Here is a 26,305-nt window from a genome sequence, read left to right on the forward strand (position 1 = left end):
AACAAGAGGATTTTCCGCATAAAGTGCCCATCCCTCAGAGTATGCAATATATCTACTCCTGACCAAGGCACTTACTACTGGACCGCACCAGTCCCTGCGCAGATAAAGAAAAGGTGACGTAACTTAGATACAAACATTTAAAATAGAACATGGCGCTCAGAGTAAAGCTTACCTTCATCTACTGACTCTCTATCTTCAAGGAACTTGAATTATGACATAGAAATGAAAGGAGGGAGGGGTTCACCATGCTCTTCTAGGAATATCAGTGCCTCTAAAGCTCAATTTGCAGTTTTATCTGTAATGTATGGGAAATTAAACTTACAGAAAATTCTCCACGAGACCTTGAGACTGCAGATGGTGACCAGGCCTAGCTTCGTGAGCGCTCGTTGTCCACTCGGAATATTTCGGTCCCATTCGGTCCAAAAAGAAAGGCATTCGGAAAAACGCCGGTTTCTTGCAGGTCCGATAACTTGTAGTGTAGGTCTGAGCCGAAGAAGTCGGCATAAAATTCATCGCTATAGCAACGGGACAAACGGGCGTGGTCTTTCGAGGACCTAAGGGCCAATAAAACATCTGCAGGAGTTTGGGCTCTAGCTGGCTGAGAGTGCTGCTAGAAAATTTGAACCATCGTTGCATGGCGGCATAGCGAACTGGACAGAATTCCCGTGCGGCTGAAATTTTGTAAGAATGAAAGCGTCAACAATTTTTAACTTGTTGACGACTTAATTAAAAGTTGTATTCACTCGTAGATGGCCCAGGTTCTAGAGGAGCAGCCGGAAGTTTGAATGTTAGATGTGACTGCCCAGCAGTAAGCAATAGCCCTTATTCCAGATTCGCGTGCGCAGTTTAGTTTATAGACAGCGGTTTCCCATATTATTAGCGTCAGGGAAGGGAAGCTTGATACGATAGTCTCGCTTTCGCGTCGCTAATATAGAAAACCGCGGTCCAACTAAACCACGTACGCAGAACTGGAAGAGGAGCTATTGAAATTGATTCTGCTATTTGTAATTATTAAAACCTGGATCATTGGATAATGCAATTCAAGACTTTTTATTGGCTTAGCCATTGTGGTATATGAGCCAATATACCATGATCCACGATATGGTAAGCGTACGCGTCAGCTTAAAATTAAAAGAGAGCTAAAAATTTAATAAAATTTAATAATTTAATGTAACGTTTATAATAAAACAATTATTCCACTCGCGCTTGTTGGATATGAGATGATTATAGCCAACTCGGCGCTACGCGCCTCGTTGGCTATCTATCATTTCATATCCGACGCGCGCTCGCGGAATAATTGTTAAATATTCGAGGTAATCACTAGCAGCGCAGGGAGTGTATTTTGTTTACGTCTATCACTCTCAGTTCAGTCTGGAGCCAAATAGAAGCCTTTTAACAAGTTAAAGATTTAATTTGAGTCATCCGAATTGGCAGTGCATCTCGAAATCTCAAACGATATATAGAAGGCTCTTGAAGTGAAGAAATGATTGAAGATACAACAAATGTGGCAATTTTCAGTTGAATGTCGAAAGTAATCCCGGTTTGCTTTCGTTTTGTCCTAAATCGGTGTGTGATCAATGCAAAAGAAGAAAAAAACTCGCGCTATCATATCAACTAATCAGAATGAAAAGTAAAACCCAATCGCAAGTCACTCAGATTTTCCTGCGCCTCCAGCAGTTCGCTTGTTTTTACTTTGCGATCTCACTCGCTCATTGGGATATTTTTAGATTCCTTAGCGATAACAAAGAATCCTGTAAAAATTTTCCTCGCCCCAAGTATGAGGCTCGTAGCTTAGTTGGTCGTGGTCCCCAACTAGTATCTGGGAGGCTTGGGTTCGAATCCCAAGATCACGTGTCAGGCCCATGGAATGTACTGTGTCGACGTCAGACGCAATTTCCGCCACACTTGCCATTTTAGCATTGCGGATCGTCTCTGTCGATTGTTGTTGTACACTTTCTGTTTTGATTTCTTCTCTGCAATAGGCCATTTTACAGTTGTGTACTTAGTTGCCAAGCCTTTGATTTGGAATGAGGCTGAAGGTGACCTTGTCGTGATAGAGACCTGTATCTAGTTAGCATGATAACAAAACGATTTACTTTTGAAAGGCAGCAAGGTTTGTATCAGAACAAGGTCAGCCCTAGCCTCACTCTCATTCAAAGGCTTGGCAACCAAGCCGCACAAATGTAAAATGGACTATTTCTCTGATTGCATCTCAACAGCGATGCTCATTTCTTTACCTCTACCACAAACTGAGTCGGTAAATGGCATATTAGGAGTGGGATCTTAATTCGACGTAAAAAAGGAACCACTGAATGCTTAGTTGAGAATTACTCTGGCTACAAAACGCCTCTAGTCGATAATTATACTCTAGTAACACTACCTTTTTCACTGTTGCACTTCCTGTGAGCTCTCTCGTCTGATTCGTTTGTGGGAAAAGGTTGTTCGTTGAAGAACATTGATGGTGAATGGATTAACTTTCGAAACGACTCCACAGCTTTTGTTTCGTCAGTGAATCCCGTGACAGACTTGGCTATATCTAATACTTGAGGATAGATCGACTTTAACATGGACCAACCAAGCTTGTAAACAGATTCTGTGGACGTGAAAAATGACTGGAGATCAGATTAAGGGAGAATACATTCAGGGGTCCTAAGGGTCTTCCCCTTGACTTCCGCCCCCCGCTCTCCCAGGTGGGATAATTTTGTTAGTCAAATCTTACACTTTGCGAGAAAGAGCAAATCCGAGGAATCTACATGGCATGAATTTTTTTCTAGGGCTAGATACCTCCAGTCTCTCACTTTATTTATTCGCATTCTCTTGAAGTTAAGCGAGTTAAAATAATGGTAACATCAACATTTCAATGTCTGCCAAATGACTTCCGCGCTGTTGGCACACAGGAGTGGAGAGCACTGACGTGACTTTCCCGCGCATATAACAGTCACGCCGTGACTGTTATATGCGCTTTATTAGCATGCTCAGCTGTCATGCCGTGACAGCTGCGCATATTAGGGACTTTAAGAAACCACGACGGCGATGCCAAGGAAGACTTCGATTAAAAAATGAATTTCTACTCTTAGTTAGAATTTCAAAAATGGCTGCAGGAGCTTACTGTCTCATACAGCGTCACAGCTCAACTTCAGCATGACGTATAAAGTAGCCGTTGAGTTCCAAATGGAAATTAAAATAATTTGCCGTCGCGGTTTCGGTTCGCAGACGACGCAAATTTTGGCGATTTCACGTTGTTGTTTGCATAGGACGGCTAAGAAATGTACAAAGTTTCAAAACGCACGTGCTGAGCTATTGTTCTGCTAATTAGATCTCTTGTTTTTCCACGTCCTCGTTGCCGTCGCCGTCGTGGTTTCTTAAGGTCCCTAATAATTCTACCTCTGTAATACACCTCACTAACTCATTAATATATTTTCTAAGTAAGAGTAAACAGCTCAAGTGTTAGAAGTTTGAATAAATATAAAGCGAACTACGCTCACTTACCAGCTGTGTGATTTGTTGTTGTAAAAAATCGCATAGTTCTCTCGTACCCAGCCTTCCCATCGATTATTTCACCGCTGGGCAGTTTCTTACTCGCGGACTCAGAAACATTAGCAATACCGTTATAGTACACATAATGTAACGGGCGATTAAACAGTCCGCTGGAAACGTTACTAGGCACACAGTGCTTCATGTGATCCTCCTTAAGATATCGCAGCAAATTCACCAAAGGAACGCCCACATAACTAATCAAACTGTCTGCCATAGAATGTTCTAAAGATACATTTTGTCTCTGTAACCACAGCTCTTCCACGTCCTGAAATCTCTGGTAAAACCCAGCCGTTAGAAATGGATTTGCAAATGATTCCATCATGATGTCTTCGACAAACAGACTGTCCGCAATTTTTGGATACATTTGGGTTAAACAATCCAATCCAACTCGACACTCTTCGACGGAGCCCACCATACCTGTTCTCACTCCCCGCCTGATGTTGTTTATGTACTGCTCTATTCCCCTTCCAAAGCCTTTTAGAACTTGAATGATGGTCTGCATATCTTCTATTGTTGACGGAGACAATTTTTTCAGGAACATACGAAAGTGATATGGTAGTCTGGCAATAACATCCGTGTAACAAAATCTGTTGGGACCGAGCATCCACTGACCTGAAAAAGCAGACAAACGTTTTCAAAAATTATAGTCCCCGTAAAAAAATATTTTCATTTTCTGACTTAGACTACGAGCTGTCTCTCCTTTGCGGAGAAGTCCGTTGCGCGAGTTAAAAATTATCAGTAAAAAAAAACTATCTTTCGCTCCGCGCAGAGTTCTGGGAGCCAGGCGTACGAAAAGTAGAAGCATTCCCAAAGTTCCACCGGTGCTCTAATGTTATTATTGATTTTTGTTTACTCACGCAACAGACTTCGTTGAAAAGGACAAACTGCTCGTACTCTATGATTTTTTACCTAATCAGTTAACGAAAGGCTGAAGTTAATGTAATTTTAAACGTTCCAAGAGACGGTTTTCGTTTCGTTTGAATCCTTTTCATTCTTAGTCACTCTTACTGATTTATTCCTGGTTTTCTAACTAACTGGATTGAAATAAACGTAACTTTTTCCAAGTTGGAAGTAGTTTTCAAAGTTGCTTAAGAATCACGCAGAATATGCTAAAGTTAAGAACTTACTTTAAACTTGAAGCAAATCACAGAAGACTGTAAACAGACAAGAAAACTCGAACCACTTTCTCAACCGATCAGATGCAAAACTGAAACTAACCGCGTCTTAATTACCCACGTTTTCACGCACTTCGTTAAGTTTAGCCTTGAATCTGATTGGTGGAGAAAGTGGCGCGAGTACTGTGGACCAATCACATAACGAAATAAAGCAAAACTACAGCACTCAGTTGAAAACTACACAGTAACTAAGTCTGCATGTACCTGAATAATAGTCAAAATTATAAACATTTCCAAAATTATGCTCCAGAAAATGCTTCATCTCGGCCAGTGCTTTTGCTTCTCTCGTCTTCAGCAGCCCCGTATCAATATGTAGTTTGTTAAGCTCTCTTAATAATGACCTTGATGTGTCGGTGATGTCCTTAATACTGGACGGAATCGGATTAAATGCTTTGAAGTTCTTTCTGACTTCATCAGTTGATACTCGTGGCTTGTATGGTACTTCATAAGGATGCAGCTTGTAAAATACGTCCTTTAATTTGTTTACAAAGTTCAGGAGGCCTGTGAAAAACAATAGAATGAAGTTGAAAATCTTGCCATACACCACAAATTTGTTACATTGAACAGCTTCTCTACTGGAGATATACCGTCTTCCCAATTTTCGTTTATTGCAGGAGTTTCTCCTCTTCAATCAAAGACAAAAGGCTGTAAGGGGTTACAATTAATTTGTGACAGGACTTCGTGTCGACCAAGGCCGGTCTCTAGTCAAAGTAATCAAACTTGTGTTACTTTAACAAATCGACAGTGGTTTGGCGCATAATTAGTATGTTTGGCGTGGTCTGTATTCTTGTCGACAACGATACGTATTCGTCATTGCAATGGTCAAAATGTCGTGGACTCAAGCGGCGCAGTCGAGTGATCCGCAACAAATTTCGATGACGAATATCGTTGTCGATAAGATTACAGACTCCGCTGAACCACTGTCGATTTGTTTTTTTACCACAATTTCGATGACTGGCAGACAAAACATGTCAGTGCGTTACATGTTGCATGACACGTTGACGCAAGCAGCATTGTCTGTACTCTTATCGACAACGGCAAACTGGCCAATCAGATTGCGACATTACTGCAAATTGTAGTAAAAAAAAAAAATAAACTGGACTTGCGCTTCACTGTAGCACGATTATTTTTTTTTTTTTAATCAGGCCGAGTTGGACTGCACTCGCTCATATTCAACAAAATGTGGTCGCTCGTTGAAGCTGACCATTTAATTGCAAACTCAAATGACTGTTTGGGCTTTGAGACAAATCTTATTATTAGCATTTCATTTAAGCTCTGACGCCAGCACCCACTTCCACATTGAAACTTATAGTATTACCATTATCGGCAATCAAACAAGAGAACCCTGCATTAAATATTTTACCTCTTACAGTGTAATTAACCCTTCACACTCTTATATCAGAATATGTGTTCCCCATACTGTTCTCTATACATTTTCTTAGGGGTGGACATGGAGAATTTGTTTAACAATCAAGAGCTTCTTTAGTTAGTGATCATTTCCTTTATTCTCGTGACCTGAATGTGTGATTCAGAGGTGATATTGTAAGGAGAAATTAGATGCTGGTCTCTCTCAAAGATCAAAAGGTCGAAAACTGATCTTGTTTCTGTCTCTCATAGAAAAAGGAGAATAACAGTGGCAGGGTATTCCATTGGGTGTAAATATCGCGACTTGATCATGAAGATAACTTGAGTTCATGTTTGCGCTGCTAGAAATATTTGGCAGACAAAATTATCATATTAATTAGAGAAAGAGCGATTGTGGATGTGATAATATCCTCAGGCGTTTATTTGCCTTTAATAACCGATGTTATTATTTGTGAAAAAAAAAGGGGGATTGCGAAAGAAAAAAAAAAACAGGAATACGTTGACCAACAAATCTATTGATTTCACTTCTCGCAAGAGAAACACGGGATCAAAAGAATATTTGTCATGTCAAGGATTACATTTGGTTCATGTCTTTCTACCGTAAAAAATTACACAAAGACTTTTTTCAAAAAGCCACGCTTTCGCCTCTACTCAAATCAATATCTCAATTGCGTGTGAAATAACCCTTGAGCGAAAATTCTACTAAACACAAAATACTCCAAGGATCTTCGAAGATGTTTTGTCGTAGGTGTGAGGCAATTTAGATCAGATCCATTGAGGAGTATTCACATTTATAGGTGATTGTTTGTGGGCAAAAATATAGACTTGTTTCTGTGTTGTCACTTTTGTGTACCGGTCTTAGTTGCTTTCATGTGGTACTCAGTGAACGAGAAGTGATTCTGACCTTTAAGGGAATACTTTTAAGAGCCATAGAGAACTCTGAAAGGAAAAAAAGCAAATTGGTGAAAGCGCGGGAAAATTCACGCCGGTGACCGAGTAAAGCAAGGCAAAACGCGGGTGACCGAGTAAAGCGCGGGAAAACGCGGGCGACCAAATTGTAATCGTTTGTAGTTTTGCATCTTCATTCATGCCCAATAAAGTAAATTTTAGACCCTCTCAATTCTGAAAACTGCCTGTAAGGAAAACTGCTTTATCCAGCAAGGTGACATAATCTTTATACCTGATTCTACGTGATACTGTCAGGGCATTTTATTGATGCCGTCATTACATTGCCTGTTGATAGTAAAATCAAAATTCACACCGCCCGTAAAGGCAGGTTTTCGAAACTCAAGAGGCACTTGAATATTAGCCTAATCATAATAGTCAACATCAGTCAATATAAGCCAGTGACTAATTATATCGCTCGATTTTGCATAGCAACGCGTGGATTCGTAAGACTTAAAACAGACTTTTGTACAACAAATGAACCCTTTTAAATTAGAGAGAAGAATTTTTGGTTGCAGGAAAGCTGCATTTCGTTTTCAACAAGACAGATCAACTTTGCAAGTAACTCCTTTTTATGTACAAGCAGAGTTGAATTTTTTCCATGTTGTCACCCGATGTAGTTTCAGTTGTGAACAGTATAGTTCAGCAAGATAAGAAACTACACTAAAAAGGTTAAAAAAAAAGTCGCGGAAACTTTCCATGCATGCACGCGCAGAAAATATCGTGCTCTGTTGCGTAGTTTGACTCGTCCTCGCTTGTGGCTAATTTTTCTTTTCTACGTGTGGCCCGTAATTTTGATATTTTACACTTTCTATTTTTATCATCTGTGTTTGTATTATGACCCTGAGTGTTGCTAAAATTATCATTCACTATTTTCAGTATCCATGGGTTCTCACCTTTTACAGATAGGTCAAAATTTTCTGGTACCTGTTCGACTTAATCATCGGCAGACACCTTAACTTCTCCTGGAAGAGTGTTGAAGAAATTGCGAGAGATGTTGCCGAGCCTCAGCTTTCATTTAAGTAAAATTTTACTCCATCTTCTTCAGTTAAATTCAATTTTTATTGTCCTCGATCGTCTCCGTCTTCGACGATATGGAGAATATCAAAAGCAATGACTAAGTATTTTGAGGAGGGCAAAGTGCAGTGCAATCGATAATTCTGTTCTGCTTTTTTTTTTTTTGTGCTCGCACTAGACCAAGGTGAATATTGAAACGGAAGGACGCCCATTAAGAGGCAAATTAAAAACTTAGCTTCCCAACGATGATAGCGGTGGCATTGCGCAACTTGAATTTTAAGGGTTTTAGCTAAGAACTTTAGGTCACGAAAACATTTCATTGCGCATCATTCAAGTGAATTCCAAGAATCGCTTACAGGCACCATAAAATCTACTCATATTAATCGATTCCTGAAGTACTGACGCCTGTGCGTCGCTTTGAAAGAATGGCTGAATTTGTTTTTTGTCTCGCGTCTTCCTGTTTCAAAATGTACTCGTCAGCAACAGCTAATTTAGTTGCTATTAAATATATTCTTACCAATGAGTTAATACCCCTTTGCTCGACGATGTCTTTATTTTGTGAGGATGACAAACAACTTTGGGTACTTTAAAGTCGACGTAAAATTGGATTTTGAAGAAGAAAACTTCTACCAGATATACATCAAAGCGGCGTCAATCTGTCGATAATTTACAGTCTATCGCTTAATACCCAATCGATTGTGACTTAATCGTAAATTATCGCTTTCTCGTCTAGGCAGCAATGTCATTAAGACTTGTGTTTTTAAATGGCCATAATTTATAAGCCCAGCTGGTTAAAACCAGCTATAAGATTTTTGATATGTAAAACAGATACAGTCATTAATTCTCTGATAAAAAAGAATTTGACAGACGGAGGAGCGAATCTGAACCTTTTCAATTCCATTGGCCAAACTCTGCGGGTTAAATGTCTTCCTTCGTTGTAAACTGCAAGAAAAATCCTTCATCCTCCAATTATCTCCCATGAGAATATTAAATCAATTCCTTTTCACGGGTTTTTATCATTCTCAACCAAAGCAGTGACGTCAAAAGAAACTAAAATCTACGAGCTAAATAGGTAAAGTATTCGCCAGCAATGGCAAATCGAGTTCAGTCAAATTTAATTACAGAATTGTTGAACTTTACGAACAAACTAATCAGCACTTTGTTTACTTTTTACCCTTCATTTTCATGACACTCTGAGAACTAATTTGTAGCTTTAGGACACTGGTTTGATGATTTATGATTCCAGTTTGTTTGTACGGAGGCCCGAAAGGGAAATATTGTCCACTTCCTTTCAGAAAAATATACGTATTTCAACTCGCAGCTTTGATTAATGGAAAAAAAAACCTTCTTTAAGAGGATTCAAAACTCGACCCTCCGTTATTCCTTTCACAAAAATCGTTCGCAAACAGTGAAGAAATACTGAATGGGAACCAGCGATTAATATGGTTGTGTTGTTTTTAGACTATACTATACAGAGGTGTGTAACAGATTTCGTAAGATTTGGAGATCTCATGCGAAATGAGCTTTTTAGTTTTAAATCATGACATTGCAAGTCGTGACGAAATCATTTCGGTTTGACCTCTGACCAACTAATTGACCAAAAACTACTTTAGCTCTCTGTTTTCTTGTTATGTTAGAGTGTGATCCCTTAATTTGAATTGTAAAATGACCGATCAATGGTTATCACTATCAATGAGGGCAGATTTCGGTGGGCGGGTAGTGAATTGCTTCGCACCTAGGTTTGAAAACCTTTCAATGCAATAAAACAATACTAATGTAACTTTAAGTGTACCTGATGTCTTGAACTCTTCGGAATAACTGCAACTCTGCGTGAAATTCGTCGTTTTTGTCCTTACGTTCGGCTCACTTCCTTTTGAGCCACAATTGTTGTCGGGCTTTGAAGATGTATGCTCATCAAGCCTGTTCATTCGAAGCAAGGCAATGCCGATGATCAGACAAACAAATCCGGTAACTGCTACGGTGCAGGCAAATACCAAAATCTTTCGTGATATCTGCCGTTCTTTTCGAAGTGCTTGGACTTCTGAATTCTCCAAGTCGCCTGAATACTGGTTGCTTCGAAGAAACTGTAATTCATGGTTCATTGAACCCATATCTTGGTAAGCCTCTTGTAAAACTTCAATTTACGCGCTACAATTTATGTGACAAAGCTTTCGTGCTTCGCACTTAGCTTCGTGGCTTCTCGCCCTTGAACATTACAGCAATAATTTTAAATGTTAAAACTGCTAGCGTTTTATGAGTCACCCCTTGAAGACCGAAGCCCGTGCATGCCTCCAGTTATAATGTCATTGAAGTCGGTGCGAGTTTTCTTCCTACAATGTAAATGAAAGCAATGTTGAGGTTCAAAGGTATTCTTCAAGCAGGCAAATCCGAAGCAACAAGAACAATTAACTTAATTACTTAATGGTCGCTTCAGAAAACACACACGCTGTGATTCGATGTTAAGGTCACCTTTCCTCAAAAACTGCGGGCGAAGATCTTGCTGGGATGATGTGGCAGTGATGAATTGACACCGAGATCTTGCAAAGCTAGCGCTGCAACAACTGCAACGAACCGTGCCGTGAGAAGGCTTCGGTCAATAACAAGTCTAGATGGATAATCAACTATCTTGCGTACTGAAGTTGCTTTTCGGTCCGGTGAGTCTAATATTATTTTAAACAACGAAGAGCAAAAATTTCCACTGTTAAGTGAGGCAGACAGATGGAATCGCCACTGCATATTGGCTGAAATGTTCATGTAATTTTTTACCCTCCAAATTCTAATTTTGACCAAAAAGATTAATGATTCCTCGACAAAAAAAAAAAACTTTCCTGTCAGTGGAATATCGATGTGAATGAAATTTTTAAGTGGTAAAAATTCTAGATAGCAATTCTTACTGCAAAAAAATTGCAAAAATTCAATGGAAAATACTTACGCCAAGGAGTCAGTGAATTATCAGACCCGAGGTCTCCTAATGACGTTCATTTATGCGAATTTCAAGTCCTCAAGGTTTTATTCCATTTTAATTGCTCGAAGACAAAAGCCTGACACATGTAAATTTGCTCGTTCAGGCTGGTCTTGATACAATTGCCTTTATTGAAAAAACATGCAAAAGTAAAGATAACATCTTCACACGGGAAACAATTACTCCAAAGAGGTCGAGAACTCACGTCAACGAACGTCAACACGTCAAAAAATCAAAGTGTTTTCGCCTTTATCGAGGTTAGCGGCCTGAAACTGGAGGAAAATTTCAACTTGCGGCCAAAGCCTGGAAATGCATAATGTAACGAGGACGAAATGAAAAAAACAAACAATTAATAAACGACGTGAAAGATATTTGACATTGGTGCGGTGTCGAAAAGGCTACCGCCTCAAGTATACATCTCCGGGCTCTTCACGACGCATGCCCAGTTGATCAGCGTGATGTCATACAGTTCCCATACACGAAAATCGAAATTTTTACGGTAACTGGAAAGATTTTGTCGCACAAAACAGGAACTTCATGACGAAAAATCATCGACACTAAGCATAAAAACGATCGAATTGTTCGTAAGCTGATACAACTGGCTTGCTGTCGATCGGACTGATGATATGGTTAAATGAAGATTTTGCCAGAAATTAAGTGAGACAAAGAGACCGCAGAAAGAAGATATTGAATTGTCGTTTAAACTCGCGCTCATATTCAAAGAATACGGCAGTTTTCTTGGCTTTACGCCGAGTCCGCCCAAGAGAGATCTTTAAAACCTCAAAACACAAATAGTGATAAAATGATTCAAAGTTCTTGTCAGATCAGCCTTAATTATGTTATGTTTGTGAAGTTCATTTCAAAAGCTAACTTCTAAAAAATTAATTGAAAGACGCAGTTAGGGTTACATACAAGATGAGAAAACCAAAAACCTTCGACGCGTCCAGATAATTACAAATATTCCACCCTCAAATCAGATAAAATATTGTAATACTTACTATGCCACTGTTATATTTTGCGTTATCCATATTTTTTTCTTTGATATATTTCTTTTTCGCAGAATTGGATCCCGGAGCAGTTTAGAACAAAAATCAAAACAACTAATTATTCACAGAAACTAATTTTCAGCTGTTACTAAATATAGCCTATCTCTTTGCTTGACATTCACTTCCTCCGCAAACAAACACAGTGAAACAAAACATGTTTTTGATTTCGGATAATGTTTTCCTTTTTTGAAAGTTGCGAAAGGCAGTTAAACGAAGAATTACTTCCTCTTGTCGTTCGCACGGCATGTTTTGGTTCTGTTTGATTTATTACCCTGGATAGAACTTTTGACTTCTCCTGTCTGATCCTATTTATGGATTTGCTCACTTGTGGAGATACGTAATTTACGAAAAACAATTTCGAGCCCAGTTTCCATGCGGATTTGAAATTCAAAATGGCGGACACTACAGAAAGAAACAAACAAATACAAAAACAAACAAAATAAGACAGTGCAACATAAAAGCAAACTAAACAAACTCTTGTACTATTGTAGAAACCCACATTAAATCTGAAAAACATTCCACTGAACAGAAGTCCCTTCCCGACATGATGTTTTTTGTCGCATTGGTTGTGTGGTGATGATAATCGATGAAAAGAAATCCCCTTGAATAGAATGAAAATTCTCAATAAAAGTTGGCTGAGTAGACAAACAGCAAAGAAGTAGGAACAAAACAAAATTGAACGAGGATGACTAGGGATGATGAAAATTAATGAGATTAGCCATTACGTGTTTGTCCACCCTTACAACTGACGTCACTTTACTCGTCACTCGTCCCAGGTCTCTGTAATACAACTTAACAAAAGACTACCTTGTGATTTAACCAAGTGTTCACTGTTCATTTCTGCCTGTCTGCCATACACAATGGGCAATACAACCTTTGTTACATAGAAAATTTTACCTCTCACAATTAAAATAAAAATAAAAAGAAAACAGTAAAATGTCTCATTTCAGTAACTTTTGAGAGGAATGAAATATAGACACAGTAGAAATCAGTTCATGCCTCAGGGATTTACATAGCTGACTTTCTATCTGTGGAGCTTTTGCAAAATATTCTGATCGAGTTTTTGAAGGCGAGATCAATGAAAGCTATTCTTAAGAGGCATTATTCAATTCCATTTCTCATGAGTATTAATAATTTCTTCTTTGTTTTATGTGTTTGTAATTTATTTAATCAAATATATTGTTTACACACGTTCGTATGTTGAACGAGTAATAGCCCTAGATTACATACGTGTTTGAATAAAGAATTGAAATTTATTGTATTTATGAAGTAATTTTCGTTGTTGCAGATTTCCCGCCCCCATACTCAGTGGGGTCCTTCAGCAGCTGGCTACTTCACATCAAAATTTTGAATAACCGAGGAAAGCATAAAACATATTTTTCCTGCAGTGATTGAGTCTTTCGAGTCCATTGCTGGGAAATCTGGGAAGCCATTCACTATACGGAAGGACCTCGTGCCATTGATGTGCGTATGCGTGAAGGAATCGAGAAACTTGTATGGATATTAAGGCTGATAGTTTCGAAAGAAACTGTTTGGGGCTGCGTCGGTGGGAGTAACGAAATAATTTGGATATATCAACAAAGTTGAAATGGTAAATTGGCCACCGTAACGATTACAATAGCTGACGTTTCGAGCGTTAACCCTTCGTCGGAGCGAAAGACCATTTCAACTTTGTTGATATATCCAAATTATTTGTATGGATATTAGCTTGAAATTCTCATAAATCAAAAGAACAGACCAGAAAATGACTACAACTCAATCTTTTATTTTCTGCGAGATGAGGAAAAGTAGATCATAGTGAACATACCGAATTGCTATTTGATCGTTCGATTAAGTTCCCTAACTAAAGATGAGCAGTTTTGACCACAAAACAATTTTCTTTCCCCATGCAGGTTTCCACGTGTGTCAAAATGATTCTCAGGGCCTCTCCTTTTCCTACCGACCTTAGTGTGTTGTGGGTGAGGGAAAATGGGATACAGGTGCCTAGTGATTGTTTGTTATTAATTAAAAAAATAGAGTTTGAAAGGGAAATAGGTTATACCTTCACTTGCTAACTAAAGCAACAAGTGATAGCCTTCGCATAAATATTCTCTTAACGAAACCTTTTAGAGTCATGGACACTCGTTCTGAGTTGATTCTTGTATTTGAATGGCGGGGGAGAAAGTTTATCGAAGTAACCCTTGTCATTTTTATCATTTTTTATCACCAGTTAAAACTGAACCTGCTCACATTAGTTTCAGGTTTGCTGCCACTTTCATCCAGCTATCGTTGTGATTGCCCGAATGTCTTCGTATCTGCAACGGGTACCAGTTTTCATGAGCAATGTCTTCCCAGTAAGTCTGTAAACTTGAGCTTTTCCTGCCTGGCATGGCCATTCAATGGCTGAGGAAACAAATCCTGACTAATGCTGTTCTGTGTTGCTTCTCTGAAGTCTCAAATGTTACTAGGGAGCTTAAGATACGACGACGGGATATCTACGACGGGGAGCTTGAACCGTGTAAAGACTGGAACGAGTTAACAAACATGTTGAGGATGACTGGGAACAGTTCTTGTTAATGAGTACAAAAGAACTTGCAAAAGGCGAGAAGAAATGTTTGGAACGACTCTGAAAAAATTCACGCTTATCAATCCGAAGTAAGTCATTGAAAAGAAATCCACAAACAAAGTTTTACAAGTGGATTTCACTTTGCACTTGCCGCTAAATAAATTACTTTCATAGGGAAATATTTATGCAAGGGTTTTTTTTCGCTGATGTGTCACCTGTCTCATTTAGTCTAGAAATACGCGGTATAACATATTTACGAAAGTGCCTTTCGAGAGGCAGTGAGTGACCAACCTCGTTCCCAGGGCCGCCAACTAAGGGAAAAGGCCCTTGGAACGAGGTTGGCGAGTCACCCATGAAGTTTATCTTTAATCAATCTGAGCCAGACTCTTCAACAATTTTTCAAGCGCCTCATGTAAATTATTCAATAAGCAAACTTAATGAAATAATTTGGTTCTATCAACGGAGCTGATACTGTAAGTTGGCCGCTAAAGAGAGTTTCTAAAGCTGACGTTTCGAGTGTTACCTGTATACCCCTTCGTCAATCTCGTTCCCAGGGCCTTTTCCTCTAGTTGGGGGTAAGAGAAAAGGCCCTGGGAACGAGGTTGACCCCTTCGTCAGAGAGAATAACGAAGGGCTAATGCTGGGAACATCAGCTTTAGAAAGTCTTTACAATGGCCAATTCACGCAATCAACTCAGTGGATAAAACAAAACTATCTTTATATACCCCCCCCTACCAATGCAGCACCACAGTTTCTTTAGAAATTTTCTCTCCTCAGCCTTAATTAAAGTTTAGATACATATAACCTAACCTTTAAGCTTTATTACAACAACAATAAAAATATTTACGATAATGTGTTGAAATGGGGAGAACCTCAAAAAGCGCCGCCTACCATTCTAGGAGGAAACTCCAACCTATCTATAGACCTACTAATATAGCCACATAAAGAAAAAAAAGATCAAAATGTATATACAGAAATTCAAAGAGTTAAAAATGTAGAAACCTTCAACATAAAATAAGCCACGGATGATGGTTCTCGAATATCAAGAGAGAGACTATTTCATTCCCCAACTATTCTCCTCATAAAGTTAAATTTAAATAAATTAGTCGTAGAAAAGCTGGTTAAAAGGTTTAGAGTATCCATAGTTTTCAATGCATATCCCCTGTCAACATCCCTAGAGATCGAACCGAACCCTGGAATCAAGGGTCAGGCGAACATGATTATTAATTAAGATAAAAAGATAACTAAAGATAACAAGCGGAGTTCGCGAATAATTGTCATCACTTTTAAGAATAAATTTGGTTGCACTTCTTTCAATTGACTCTCTATACGACTAAAGTTACTCTTCGTAGAAGGATTCGACACCTGAGAGGCATAATTATTCAACCTTAGGCCTCACAAGACTACAATACAGAGTCTTAAGAGTTGTGACATCATTGACATCCCGACATGATCTTTTGATAAGGCCTTAAATACTATTTGCCTTAGCTGTAATATTGGCAATGTGGTAATTCCAAGAGAAAACATCACTAGTTAACAAGCCCAGGTCTCTACGCAAAGAAACCGAATCGAGTTTAGTCCCGTCAATATGATAGTCGTAGGTAAAAGGGGACCTCTTTTTCAGTGGTAATTCTCATAACCTTGCATTTACTGGCATTGATCCTCATCTTATTATTTACACACCACTCATTGATCTTATTTGGGTCCTGCTGGAAGCACCCTTGATCACGAACAGAGTGAATAACCTTATAAAGTTTGCTATCATCAGCATAAAGAACTATCTTATTGCCATCAGAAACCACACCAGGCAAATCGTTAATATAAATAAGAAAAAGCAACGGTCCCAGAATTGATCCTTGGGGTACACCCGATGTAACTTTCAACCAATCAGAAGTCCCACCACGTATAACTACCCTCTGTTGTCGGTCTCTCAGATAATCTTTACACCATTCGAGAAGTTGCCCCCCCTCCCCCCCCCCCACACCATATTGATTTAATTTAAAATTGTCCATATCTTATCGTTCCAAACTATGCTCTGCTGATTTAAACGATCATAAAGGTTCTTCTGTAATAGACATTGACTTCAAGCCTGCGTTGTAAGAGGTTCGTTAACCCTTAATTTAACTCCTGTGAATGACCAAGACATAATTTCTCCTTACAATATCAATACAAAATCAAGCAGACAAGTCAGTGATAAAGAAGAAAACTATCAATATAAGGGGAATTTGTTAGTTTATTTAACTCCAATTTCTCTAAACTAACAACATAACAATTAAGTATGAGAGCGATCTTCTCAGTAATGACCACTTCTTAAGCAATAGTGAAAATAAGGCCTGAAAAAAATTCAGGCCTGTATAGGATTCAAACCCTTGACCTCTGCGATACCGGTGCAGTGCTCTACCAACTGAACGAACGAGCCAACTGGGAGCTGATATGATTCCCATATATATTTACAAATATGACAATTGTATAGCAAACAGTGGGGAGAAATGCTAATGAGATCTTGGGATTGAATGGGTTAGGGGTATTCTCGTGATTAGTTCATATGTATTTTTTCGAGGTGCCATTTCTCTTAACACCGGGGAAAGATATGGAAAAAATGGCCACCCCTGAGAATTTTCGAACTCGTGAAGAACTGGTGGAGCCATTCTTTTCAAATGCATCACCAGTTACAAGAGCTGGTCTTAATCATGTCTCTATACATATGGAATTGAAAGAGTTTTCTTTACCAGAGAAGGCCATGTGGCAAACCACTGGAAACGTTAAAGCATGTGCGAGACTGATGACTGAACACCCCAGAGCTTGGAGCAATTCCTTTTTTCCGTTCTGGTGAGTAGACTTCTGAAGATTGAACAACTATTCCCCGAGGTGGGTGTGGCATGGACCCAGATCCTACCGTGTAGGACATTACAGCCGCTTGGCCGCGGAAGGTCTGAGTACGAGACTAGCCGGTGACACTAAGGTGAAAAGTTGATTTATAAGACACCTAATTGCGAAGACGTTGACACCTAAAAAGGATGATCCAAAAACGACGAGACCCAACTGCTTTATGGGAAATTTTCGTGCAAATATGTAATCAGTGATTCACTCCTCTCACGATTCAGGAAAAACCTTCGTTTTGATAATACTTTCCTTCCAGGAAAGCGTGGATAGCTTCCATTATTCACCACGTGCCAATGGTTGAAAATTGTGAAATGGTGGGAAGTCCCTGGGTCCAGGGAACGATTGCATATGTATATATGTACTCGTCCATGGCAATAAATAGAGCGCTGCGATATTTCTTACTTGCAGTAAGAAATTCTTATGAATTTTCCCATTGTCTCCAGGAACAAGTTTTGCTTTCTCCTGAGGAAAATATGGGTGCAATAAGGGATGCATTTATAATAATTGGAAAGTCATGACCTTGATATAGAAAGTCCTTAGGCTTGTTCACAATAAAAATAATTGCATTGTTGAGGGGTTTTACCACTCGCTTGGCAAATTAACAAGAGGTACTGAGACTCTGTAATTTTCTTTTTTATTCTCTCTCTTGTTCCACTGCTTATTTCTACTAATTTCAGCAAGGAGTGCTCCAGTATTAAATACAAAAATCACAGACATGTTTGGGTTAGCTAACCGTGGGAACTTCCAAAACAGGATGTTCAGTGTGGGTAAAACTCAAGGTCAGTTTTACCAACTCAAACATGACCACCTAGCAAACTAGTTATCTTCAACCATAACAAGGGATTAAAACGTCTAGCACGGTAAGTGCTGAGCCAAGTTCAAGCACACACTAAAAATAAATGATCAAAACTATAGATTCATCAAAATAGCACGTAGGGGCGAAAAGGCGAGACTTAATAAAACAAAAAGGTAAACCTAAAAATGCTTGAAATATCGAGCCTTGAAAACGCTCTACAACATTCCTCCCCGCCTAAATTAAGCATCGTCCTCAATGCGGACGGTAGGGAAAGATTACATGGAAAAGTTAACCTATCTAATACAAAATAATTAAATTTTTTTTGCTGTTTGTTTTGTTTTGTTTTGTTTTGTTTTGTTTTTTTTGTTTTTTAATTAATTCAATTGATACCTATCAGTTCGGTCACAAATGAACTAAAGTTAAAGTTATTATATAACTCATTATCGAAATAGAAATAGTTTAGTTCAGTTCAGTTCCTTGAATGACTTGTCTTGGATAGTCTTTACTTCTTTTCTCTCCGGGTTTGTGTGTTGTACGAGTTTCTTCTGGGGATGTTGTTTTCAGACGGTTGATCCTTCTGTGCTTTGAACAATGTGTGCAGGTTTTATGTTGGTGACTCTCTGCAACTGCTGTTGGCAAGGTAGGTGGGCTGTCAGGTGTGGAGTGTCGCACAGATATTCTCGGGATGCACCGGCAAAGAATACAGAATACAATGAAATTCACTACTGATAGACCAAGTGCAATGAACGTAATATACTCGATGTAAGTGAACTGAGTAGTTTCCTCTATCTGATCAATCAAACTGTCTGCCTTCTGCAAAGTGCCACTGAGCTGGCTATCATAAAGTTGGAACAACTCATCGAAGTTGTCGATCACTGTATGATTAATCTTGATAGGTGGTGGGATGGTCAATGACTTATGATGTAACTTCAATGTAGGAAAATCATCTGAGTTGGGATCCCACTGAACATAAGAAAGTGTGTCCGTTGAAAATAAAGGTAATGACACCATTAGTCTTTGGGGACAAGTGCCCAAACTAGTCTCCATTCCAATGAAGCTAACGTTGCAAGGGAAGTTATAGATGGCCAACGGAGAAATGTTAAGTTGCTCGACATTGCTCAAAGCTAAAGTTCCAGAAGTGGTGGAGAGAAAATATCTGCCTCCAAGATGAGCCAATGGGTGGATATGGTCGCACTTCGAAGTTGGTTGATGGTTTCGCGGGAAAGAAAGTTTCAGGTCTGGATTCCAAGCAAAACCTAACCATTGCAAGCTAGAAACTGTCTTTAATACAGTCTTAGGGCATAAGAAACCTACTTCACTTCTAAAACACCTATCTAATCCGTCTAAAGAGACTACCTGCCTTGAATTTGGACAATTAATTAAAGCAAGGTTTGTGTGTTGGACAGGCCCTGAAAAACATTTTCCCGAAATATTAAATTTGAGTGGAGTCAAATGTTGTACGACGCAGAAACTATTTTTATCTGTAATCTCTGGTGCTAACAGTAAGATATCTACAGTCAAATCCTGACCGCTGTGTTCAACATCGACCATTGGGCTAGCCAGAACAGACAAACCTTGTTCTAATGCTGTTATAGTCAACCTCAATGAATGATCAGTAGAAAGTTTGGCAGACAAGTGGGAAGACATAAACTTAGGTAAATCGGAATAACCTACTAATGATTTTTCATGTAGATGGGATATCTGACTCAAAGTATCTTGGATTTCAAAAAGTCTTAGAAAAGCGGCAAAAGCACGATTAATTTCAGCGGTATACTTAGAAAGAAATTCCATTGTCATTCCTTCGCGGCATTTGGCTGAATTGGCAAATTTTTCTAGCTGTTTCTGCCAGTCATTAAAGGTACTTTGAACCATTTTTAAATCCTGAGACAAAAAGTTTAGTTTGCTGTTCATCTGATCGGTAATTTTGAATAAATACACAATTTTTCCGTCGAGAACTCGCATCATACTTTGTGAAATAGACATAGCGTAAGTTAGAGCTCTCAGAGTGGTCTTAAGGTTCTTAATGTGGCTATTTTCACATTTGTGTCCTGTCCCGGTCCAAATTGCACGAAAAATACCTAGAACACCTGCGTGACACATCCAATTCGAACGTCGCGTACGACTCTGTCCTCGTAACCACTGTCTTTCGTCAACTGAATGACCGCGACAGAATTTTAACGCCCAAGCTTTGCATTCAGAAACGGAGCTCTTATAGACTCTTGGGCACAACATTCTGGAGACTTTTCCTACCATAAACTGGCAATTATGTGTCGCACTCCACTAGGGTTGAAAAGCCTGGCAAAGAAAGAAGTCGCCGAACGACCTTTTGGAAGCCTCGAACTGTCAGCAATAATTGATCGAAAAACTTTCCCATAGGCGCGGAACAGGATGTATTACTCATAGAAAAAGTACTCTCCATTTCCGTAAAATTAAAGACTGTGTGAATATTCAAAAGCTTTGTCTCGGTATAAAAGGTAAGCGGTTTAGGGGAATGAGCAATCATTAACGGGGCGGGGTAAAATTCTACTTTCTGCACGAGGGAGTCAAAATTTTGAGCATGCGTCACACAAAATTGAACAATAACAAAGGCAAATGTGAGATAAAGCAATGGTCGGGATGCAAGCCTGGAATCCATTTACCCAAAATCCTTTAATTTGATCTAAAAACGAAAATCTTTGCATACAGTCTTGAAGTTCCTGGGGGATAACAATAATAGGAATGAGTCGACAATAAGAGAATTCATTCGTGTTGCAGCAGTAGCAGCAACAACCTCCTTTTCAACAACAAGGTGGCTACTAACAACAATATTACAGACAGCAGCATCCTTATCAACGACAAAGCTCTCCAATTGCATTTGAAAACAAAAACATTTGCCTAAAATCCTGAAATTCTCGAGAAGAACAAAACAGAAATAAATTGATTACGTGGGAGCTAGTCACTTCCTCGAATTGTTAAAATTATAAACAAGTCGTCTATCCAAAATATTTTGCTCTGGTTCCCAAGTTGACTGATTTTTGGGAAAGTTATGCCACTTAACTAGGTATTCCATTTTGCCTCTCTTTTTACGAGATTTAAGAATTCGCTCAGCTTGGAAAATTCTATCGTCGTCTTTCTCTGAGGAATCCGAACAAGGCTGGATCTGATTGTCTGAATGTGAACTTGAATTAGTAGTATCTGAAACTGGTTTAGGACTAACATTATTATCGAGAGGAACCTCCGACTCAAAACAGTCATCTGGAATATCAGACTCATCCAGGTAAGGCTCATTAGGGTCGTCCACTAGTGGAGGTTCAATTGGTCGTAAAGATGGATCGATAAATGGCTTCATTCGATTCGCATGCGCGGCAAAGGTAAGTGTCTTATTAGCATCGGTGCGCAAACGAAAATTATAACATAATCAAAGTAAAGCGCGCGCTCTGATTGGTCAATTTAGCGTCCCCCATTTGCCCATGGGTGTACGCTGCTGACGTGAGCAAATGCAAAGACTGTTTTTCCGCGCGCGCTTGTTTTTTCTGGTCGCCTAAGATTTGTTAAATAAAAGGGAACTCTTTAGCTACAATGTATCAATGTAATGTTATAAAACAAATGGTAAACACCACAGCGTACACTATTGAGTTATGGATGCACTTGGGAGGTTTGCTAAGCACTCAAGAAGCTAGAGTCGCTCTCGGCTATCGCCTCGAGCGACTCTTACGCTTCTTTCGTGCTTAGCAACCTCCCGCGTGCATCCATAACTCAATAGTGTACGCTGTGGTGTTTACCATTTGTTAATGAACGGGAGATGATTGCTCTACTATTCTGTATGGTCCTAACCAATTGTGCAAAAGTTTCCTAGATAAACCCTTTTTAGTTCGAGGTGTATAAACCCAAACACGTTGACCAAGTTCATACACTGGTTCTTTAGTATTCTGATCATAATAATCCTTCATTTTCTGCTGAGCACGCTGCAAATTTTCTCTAGCTAAATTTTGTGCTAATTCAATGTTTTCAACAATTCGTTTGCGGTGTTCAAACACTGAAGCAGTAACGTCGTCATCGACTGGCGGTAAATACTTGACATCCACAGGCAAACGGGGCTCACGGCCATACAGTACGTAAAAAGGAGAATCGCCGATGGCTTCTAAAATTGACGTTCTATGGGCAAACAAAACTAGCGGTATAAAATCATCCCAATCTTTTTTGTTCTTTGCGACATACATTGAAAGTGACTGACATAAAGTAGAGTTAAATCTTTCAACTAAGCCATCAGTTTGCGGGTGATAACTGGAAGTGTTCACTATGTGGATACGGAAGACCTTACAAACATCTGCTACCACTTTAGATAAGAAATTTTTTCCTCTATCAGACAACAGAACTCTAGGTGCACCATGTCTGGCAATGATCTCACTCACTAATAGACGAGAAATTACAGTTGCTTCAACGCTCGGAACAGGAAATGCTTCACACCATCGAGTAAGATAATCACTGAAAACGACGACGTACCTATTACCCTTATTAGAAGGTGGAAAAGGCCCTAACACATCAACAGCTACTCTATCAAAAGCATTCTCCACTGGAATTGGAAGTAAGGGTGCCTTTTTGGTATTCCTAGGGGATTTCCTCATGGAACACTCAGTGCAAGACTTACACCAATGTTCAACATCTTTGTACATTCCTTTCCACCAATATCGTTGCTTAACCTTATTGAAAGTCTTATGGACTCCAAAATGCGCACCGGAAACGTGGTCATGCATGTTCGACAAAATTTCAAATCTCAATGCTGGAGGTACAACGAGCTGAGAAAATGAATCCCAAGAATTGCGCTTTCTATTGTTGCCTAAATGGTAAAGTAAACCATCATGTCCGATGTAAAAACTATCAGTCACAAGTAAAAGCTTGCGCGCCGCAGTATCGTCTAACGGTAAAATATCATTTTCTAGGTAATCGATTATCTCACTAAGGTCGAAATCACGCCTTTGCAATTCTCGTACTTTCGCTACTGGTGGCTCGTCTTTTTGGATTGAATTACATTCCCTTGTGTCATAAGGACGTCTAGACAAACTATCCGCATTGCCATGCATCTTACCAGGGCGATGAACAATTTCAAAATCGTACTGTTGCAAAAGTAAAGCCCATCTTGCAAGACGACCAGAAGCATCCTTAACATTCATTAACCAACGTAACGAACTGTGACCAGTAACAACTGTAAATTGGCGACTCTGAAGATAGGGCTGAAATTTCTTAATACCTTTTACTAACGCGAGTGCTTCCCTCTCAGTTGTGCTATAGTTGCGCTCTGCACTACTCAAACCGCGACCGTTAAAAGCAATCGCTACTTCTTTACCATCCTGGACTTGAGCTAAGGTAAATCCTATTCCTGTAGAACTACCATCGACAAACAGTAGAAAAGGTTTTTTAAAGTTAGGATAAGCTAAAATAGGAGCGGACACTAAAGCACGTTTCAACTTGTCGAAAGCGACGGCACACTCTTCTGTCCAATTGAAAGAAACACCCTTTTTAGTCAATGCATTCAGAGGATTGGCTATATGAGAAAAACCGTTGACAAAACGTCTGTAGTAATTAGCGAGACCTAAGAAATTCCTGAGTTCTTTGAGATTAGTTGGAGTAGGGAATTCCTGCACAACACGAATCTTTTCTGGGTTTGGACTAATACCTTCGAGAGTTACGATATGACCAAGATATTCTACCCTTTGTTTAACGAAATCACATTTCTTTGGATTTAGTTTGATATTAGCTTCACGAAGTCTTTTAAAAATTTCTTCTAAATGGACCAAATGTTCGTCGACCGACTTTGAAAATATAATGATATCATCGATATATATAAGTGCAAATCGATATTCCAATCCTCTCAAAATATGGCCCATAAGTCTCTGGAAACTCTGCCCAGAATTTGTAAGACCGAAAGGCATTACCAAGAATTCATACAAGCCATTGTGCGTAGCAAAAGCAGTCTTTTCTCTGGCAGAAGGATGAAGTTCTATTTGCCAATAACCTGATTCCGTGTCAATTGTGCTAAAAACATTTGTTCCACTTAAAGAATCTAAAGTATCGGAAATCAGAGGTAAAGGAAAGCTATCTTTTTTGGTAACTTTGTTCAATTTACGATAGTCAACGCAAAATCTCATAGAACCATCTTTTTTCTTGACTAGAACAACAGGCGAAGACCAAGCACTAACTGACTCTTGAACAATTCCACGTTCTAGCATATCCTTCACTTGTCTATCGATCTCTTTTTTACCTTCAGGCGAAGTGCGATATGGCATTTGTTTAACTGGTGTAGCGTCACCCGTATCGATCACGTGCTGTAGTAACGACGTTCTACCTAATTCGGCATCAGAAAAAGCGAACACATCACGGTATTTACTAAACAAATCACGAAATTTAATTTTTTCATCAGCTGACAGTATACTATCAGACAAGTCAGGCAACTGAGAACAATCACCTTCTTCTGGTTCGTTGTCACTACTAAGAGAACAATGACTTTCGCGTAGCTTTTCGTTTGTGTTCAACTCGAAAGTAGCTATGTTGCGATCTATCTCCTCAAAATTAGCTAGACGAGTCCTTCGATAAATTTTCACTGGTTTAAAAGAAGGATTAACCAACCTAATAGGGATTGTACCATCCTCTGCAACACTAACAAGCTCGGACGCTCCAAAAATCGAATAACGGTGAGATAAATCAGGCTTTGGGACAATCATGCCATCGATACCATACTTATTTGACGAGTCTTCAAGTTCCCCAGAAATCAAAATTTCTGACTGAGGTGGAATCACAAAGCTATGAGAGGCATGGACAGAAGAAATGAATGCTTCATCAATTAGATCATCGTCGTCATCTACGCGCACACCCTCAAAAGGAAAAGGACTGGGCTCAGAGGGAAAACTAACTAATCCATCCTTAAAATCAACTTTGAAACAAAATCGTTTAAGAAAATCTCTACCCAATATAACATCAAAAGACAGGTCCTCTATCACACATACTTCGAAAGTAAATATACGGGAATCAATAACAAATTCCATCAAAGTCTTTCCTACAGTAGTCAAACGAGAACCATTTACTGTAGTCACACTTTCTGAATCAGGCACACCAAGTTCTGGGTAAGCGTGACATAAGTGTTTTCGCCACACATTAGCGCTTACTGCTGTGACAGCAGCTCCGGAATTATTAGACATTGAAAATTATGACCCTTTATGCCAACAGGTAGAAGAGCACTTCCAGGCGCAAAAGAAATAGAAATGTCATCAACTTTGTCCTCTACATAATTACTAACGGGCTGTACAAAAGAATTTGCTTCAGCTCTGCTGCTAAAGTTATTTAAAGTCCTCGAGACGGATAAACTTGTTGACCCCTGTTCACTATTCTCCAAATCGCTGCTAGCCAAAGGCGAGTAGTCACTACATAAAGTTTTGTCGCTATCGGCTACCTCATTTTGCTTAGCGTTGTTCGAAATGACCTCCGAAATAACAATATCGTCACTACTTACCACATCATCATTAAAAATATCTGCTTGTTCAAAAACTAGGCTGTTTTCTTCGACAACAGCACTTTCAAAACTTGGAGGCTCTTCTTTTGAGACCTTACATAAACACTCAGGAGTTTTATCCTGAACAGACAAAACAGAAAGATTCGGCGTACTGGCACCTGAAAATAAAGTCGCTTGTCCTTTGCTAGACACCGGAGGTTGTTTAAGTACTTCCACAGTACTTGATATGACTACTTCAAACAATTCAAGTACCTTAATAACGATAGCTAAAATGATGGACAAAATAATGACGATACTACTCTCCAAACAAGCGCCTTGTTTTTGTCTACCACTCTGCGGAGGGTGACTAGATGAATGTTTTGGTGAGGTTTGACAATTATCTTCGACAATAATATGTTGCGCTAAATCAACTCTCTCATCTACTGAAATATCGGCAGGCTTGGCTTTACTGAAAGCAAGTTTGTCAGCATTGCACGATCCTCCCGATAAATTTCGGTCTACAAGTTTCATTAAAGGTTTTTGTACAGTATTTGACGCCCCCATCACGGGTT

The 26,305-nt window shown here is 39.3% G+C and overlaps 2 protein-coding genes and 1 long non-coding RNA gene across 4 annotated transcripts in view; 1 reads left to right on the forward strand and 2 right to left on the reverse strand.

Annotated features, from left to right (window-relative positions):
• Positions 1–10,704, reverse strand: part of LOC111332107 (uncharacterized) — a 14,463-nt gene extending 3,759 nt beyond the window's left edge. The window contains exons 1-7 of one of the 2 annotated variants that reach the window (XM_022937380.2): positions 10,509–10,704; positions 9,832–10,369; positions 4,917–5,213; positions 3,490–4,149; positions 2,381–2,593; positions 323–671; positions 1–94 (exon numbers count right to left, since the gene is read on the reverse strand). The exon at positions 1–94 is cut by the window's left edge and continues 13 nt beyond it. In XM_022937380.2, the coding sequence (XP_022793115.2) occupies positions 1–94; positions 323–671; positions 2,381–2,593; positions 3,490–4,149; positions 4,917–5,213; positions 9,832–10,150 (1,932 nt within the window). In that variant the 5' untranslated portion in view covers positions 10,151–10,369; positions 10,509–10,704. Of the gene's footprint in view, positions 95–322; positions 672–2,380; positions 2,594–3,489; positions 4,150–4,916; positions 5,214–9,831; positions 10,370–10,457 lie in introns of both variants that reach the window. The other variant, XM_022937378.2, reaches the window with a different exon arrangement.
• LOC148716829 (uncharacterized) lies at positions 10,554–15,845 on the forward strand. Its single transcript, XR_015995169.1, has 3 exons — positions 10,554–10,693; positions 13,336–13,511; positions 14,282–15,845. It is a non-coding gene; the product is annotated as an uncharacterized LOC148716829 (long non-coding RNA).
• Positions 15,846–18,685: 2,840 nt separating this feature from the next.
• LOC148716830 (uncharacterized) lies at positions 18,686–25,004 on the reverse strand. Its single transcript, XM_088745665.1, has 2 exons — positions 24,875–25,004; positions 18,686–20,967 (listed from the first exon to the last, which is right to left on the reverse strand). Exon 2 carries the CDS (start codon positions 20,522–20,524, stop codon positions 18,731–18,733), a length of 1,794 nt encoding a protein of 597 aa, XP_088601791.1. The 5' UTR covers positions 20,525–20,967; positions 24,875–25,004; the 3' UTR covers positions 18,686–18,730.
• Positions 25,005–26,305: the final 1,301 nt, after the last annotated feature.

This window comes from Stylophora pistillata, chromosome 14 (assembly GCF_964205215.1).
Source record: "Stylophora pistillata chromosome 14, jaStyPist1.2, whole genome shotgun sequence".
Classification (NCBI taxonomy): domain Eukaryota; kingdom Metazoa; phylum Cnidaria; class Anthozoa; order Scleractinia; family Pocilloporidae; genus Stylophora; species Stylophora pistillata.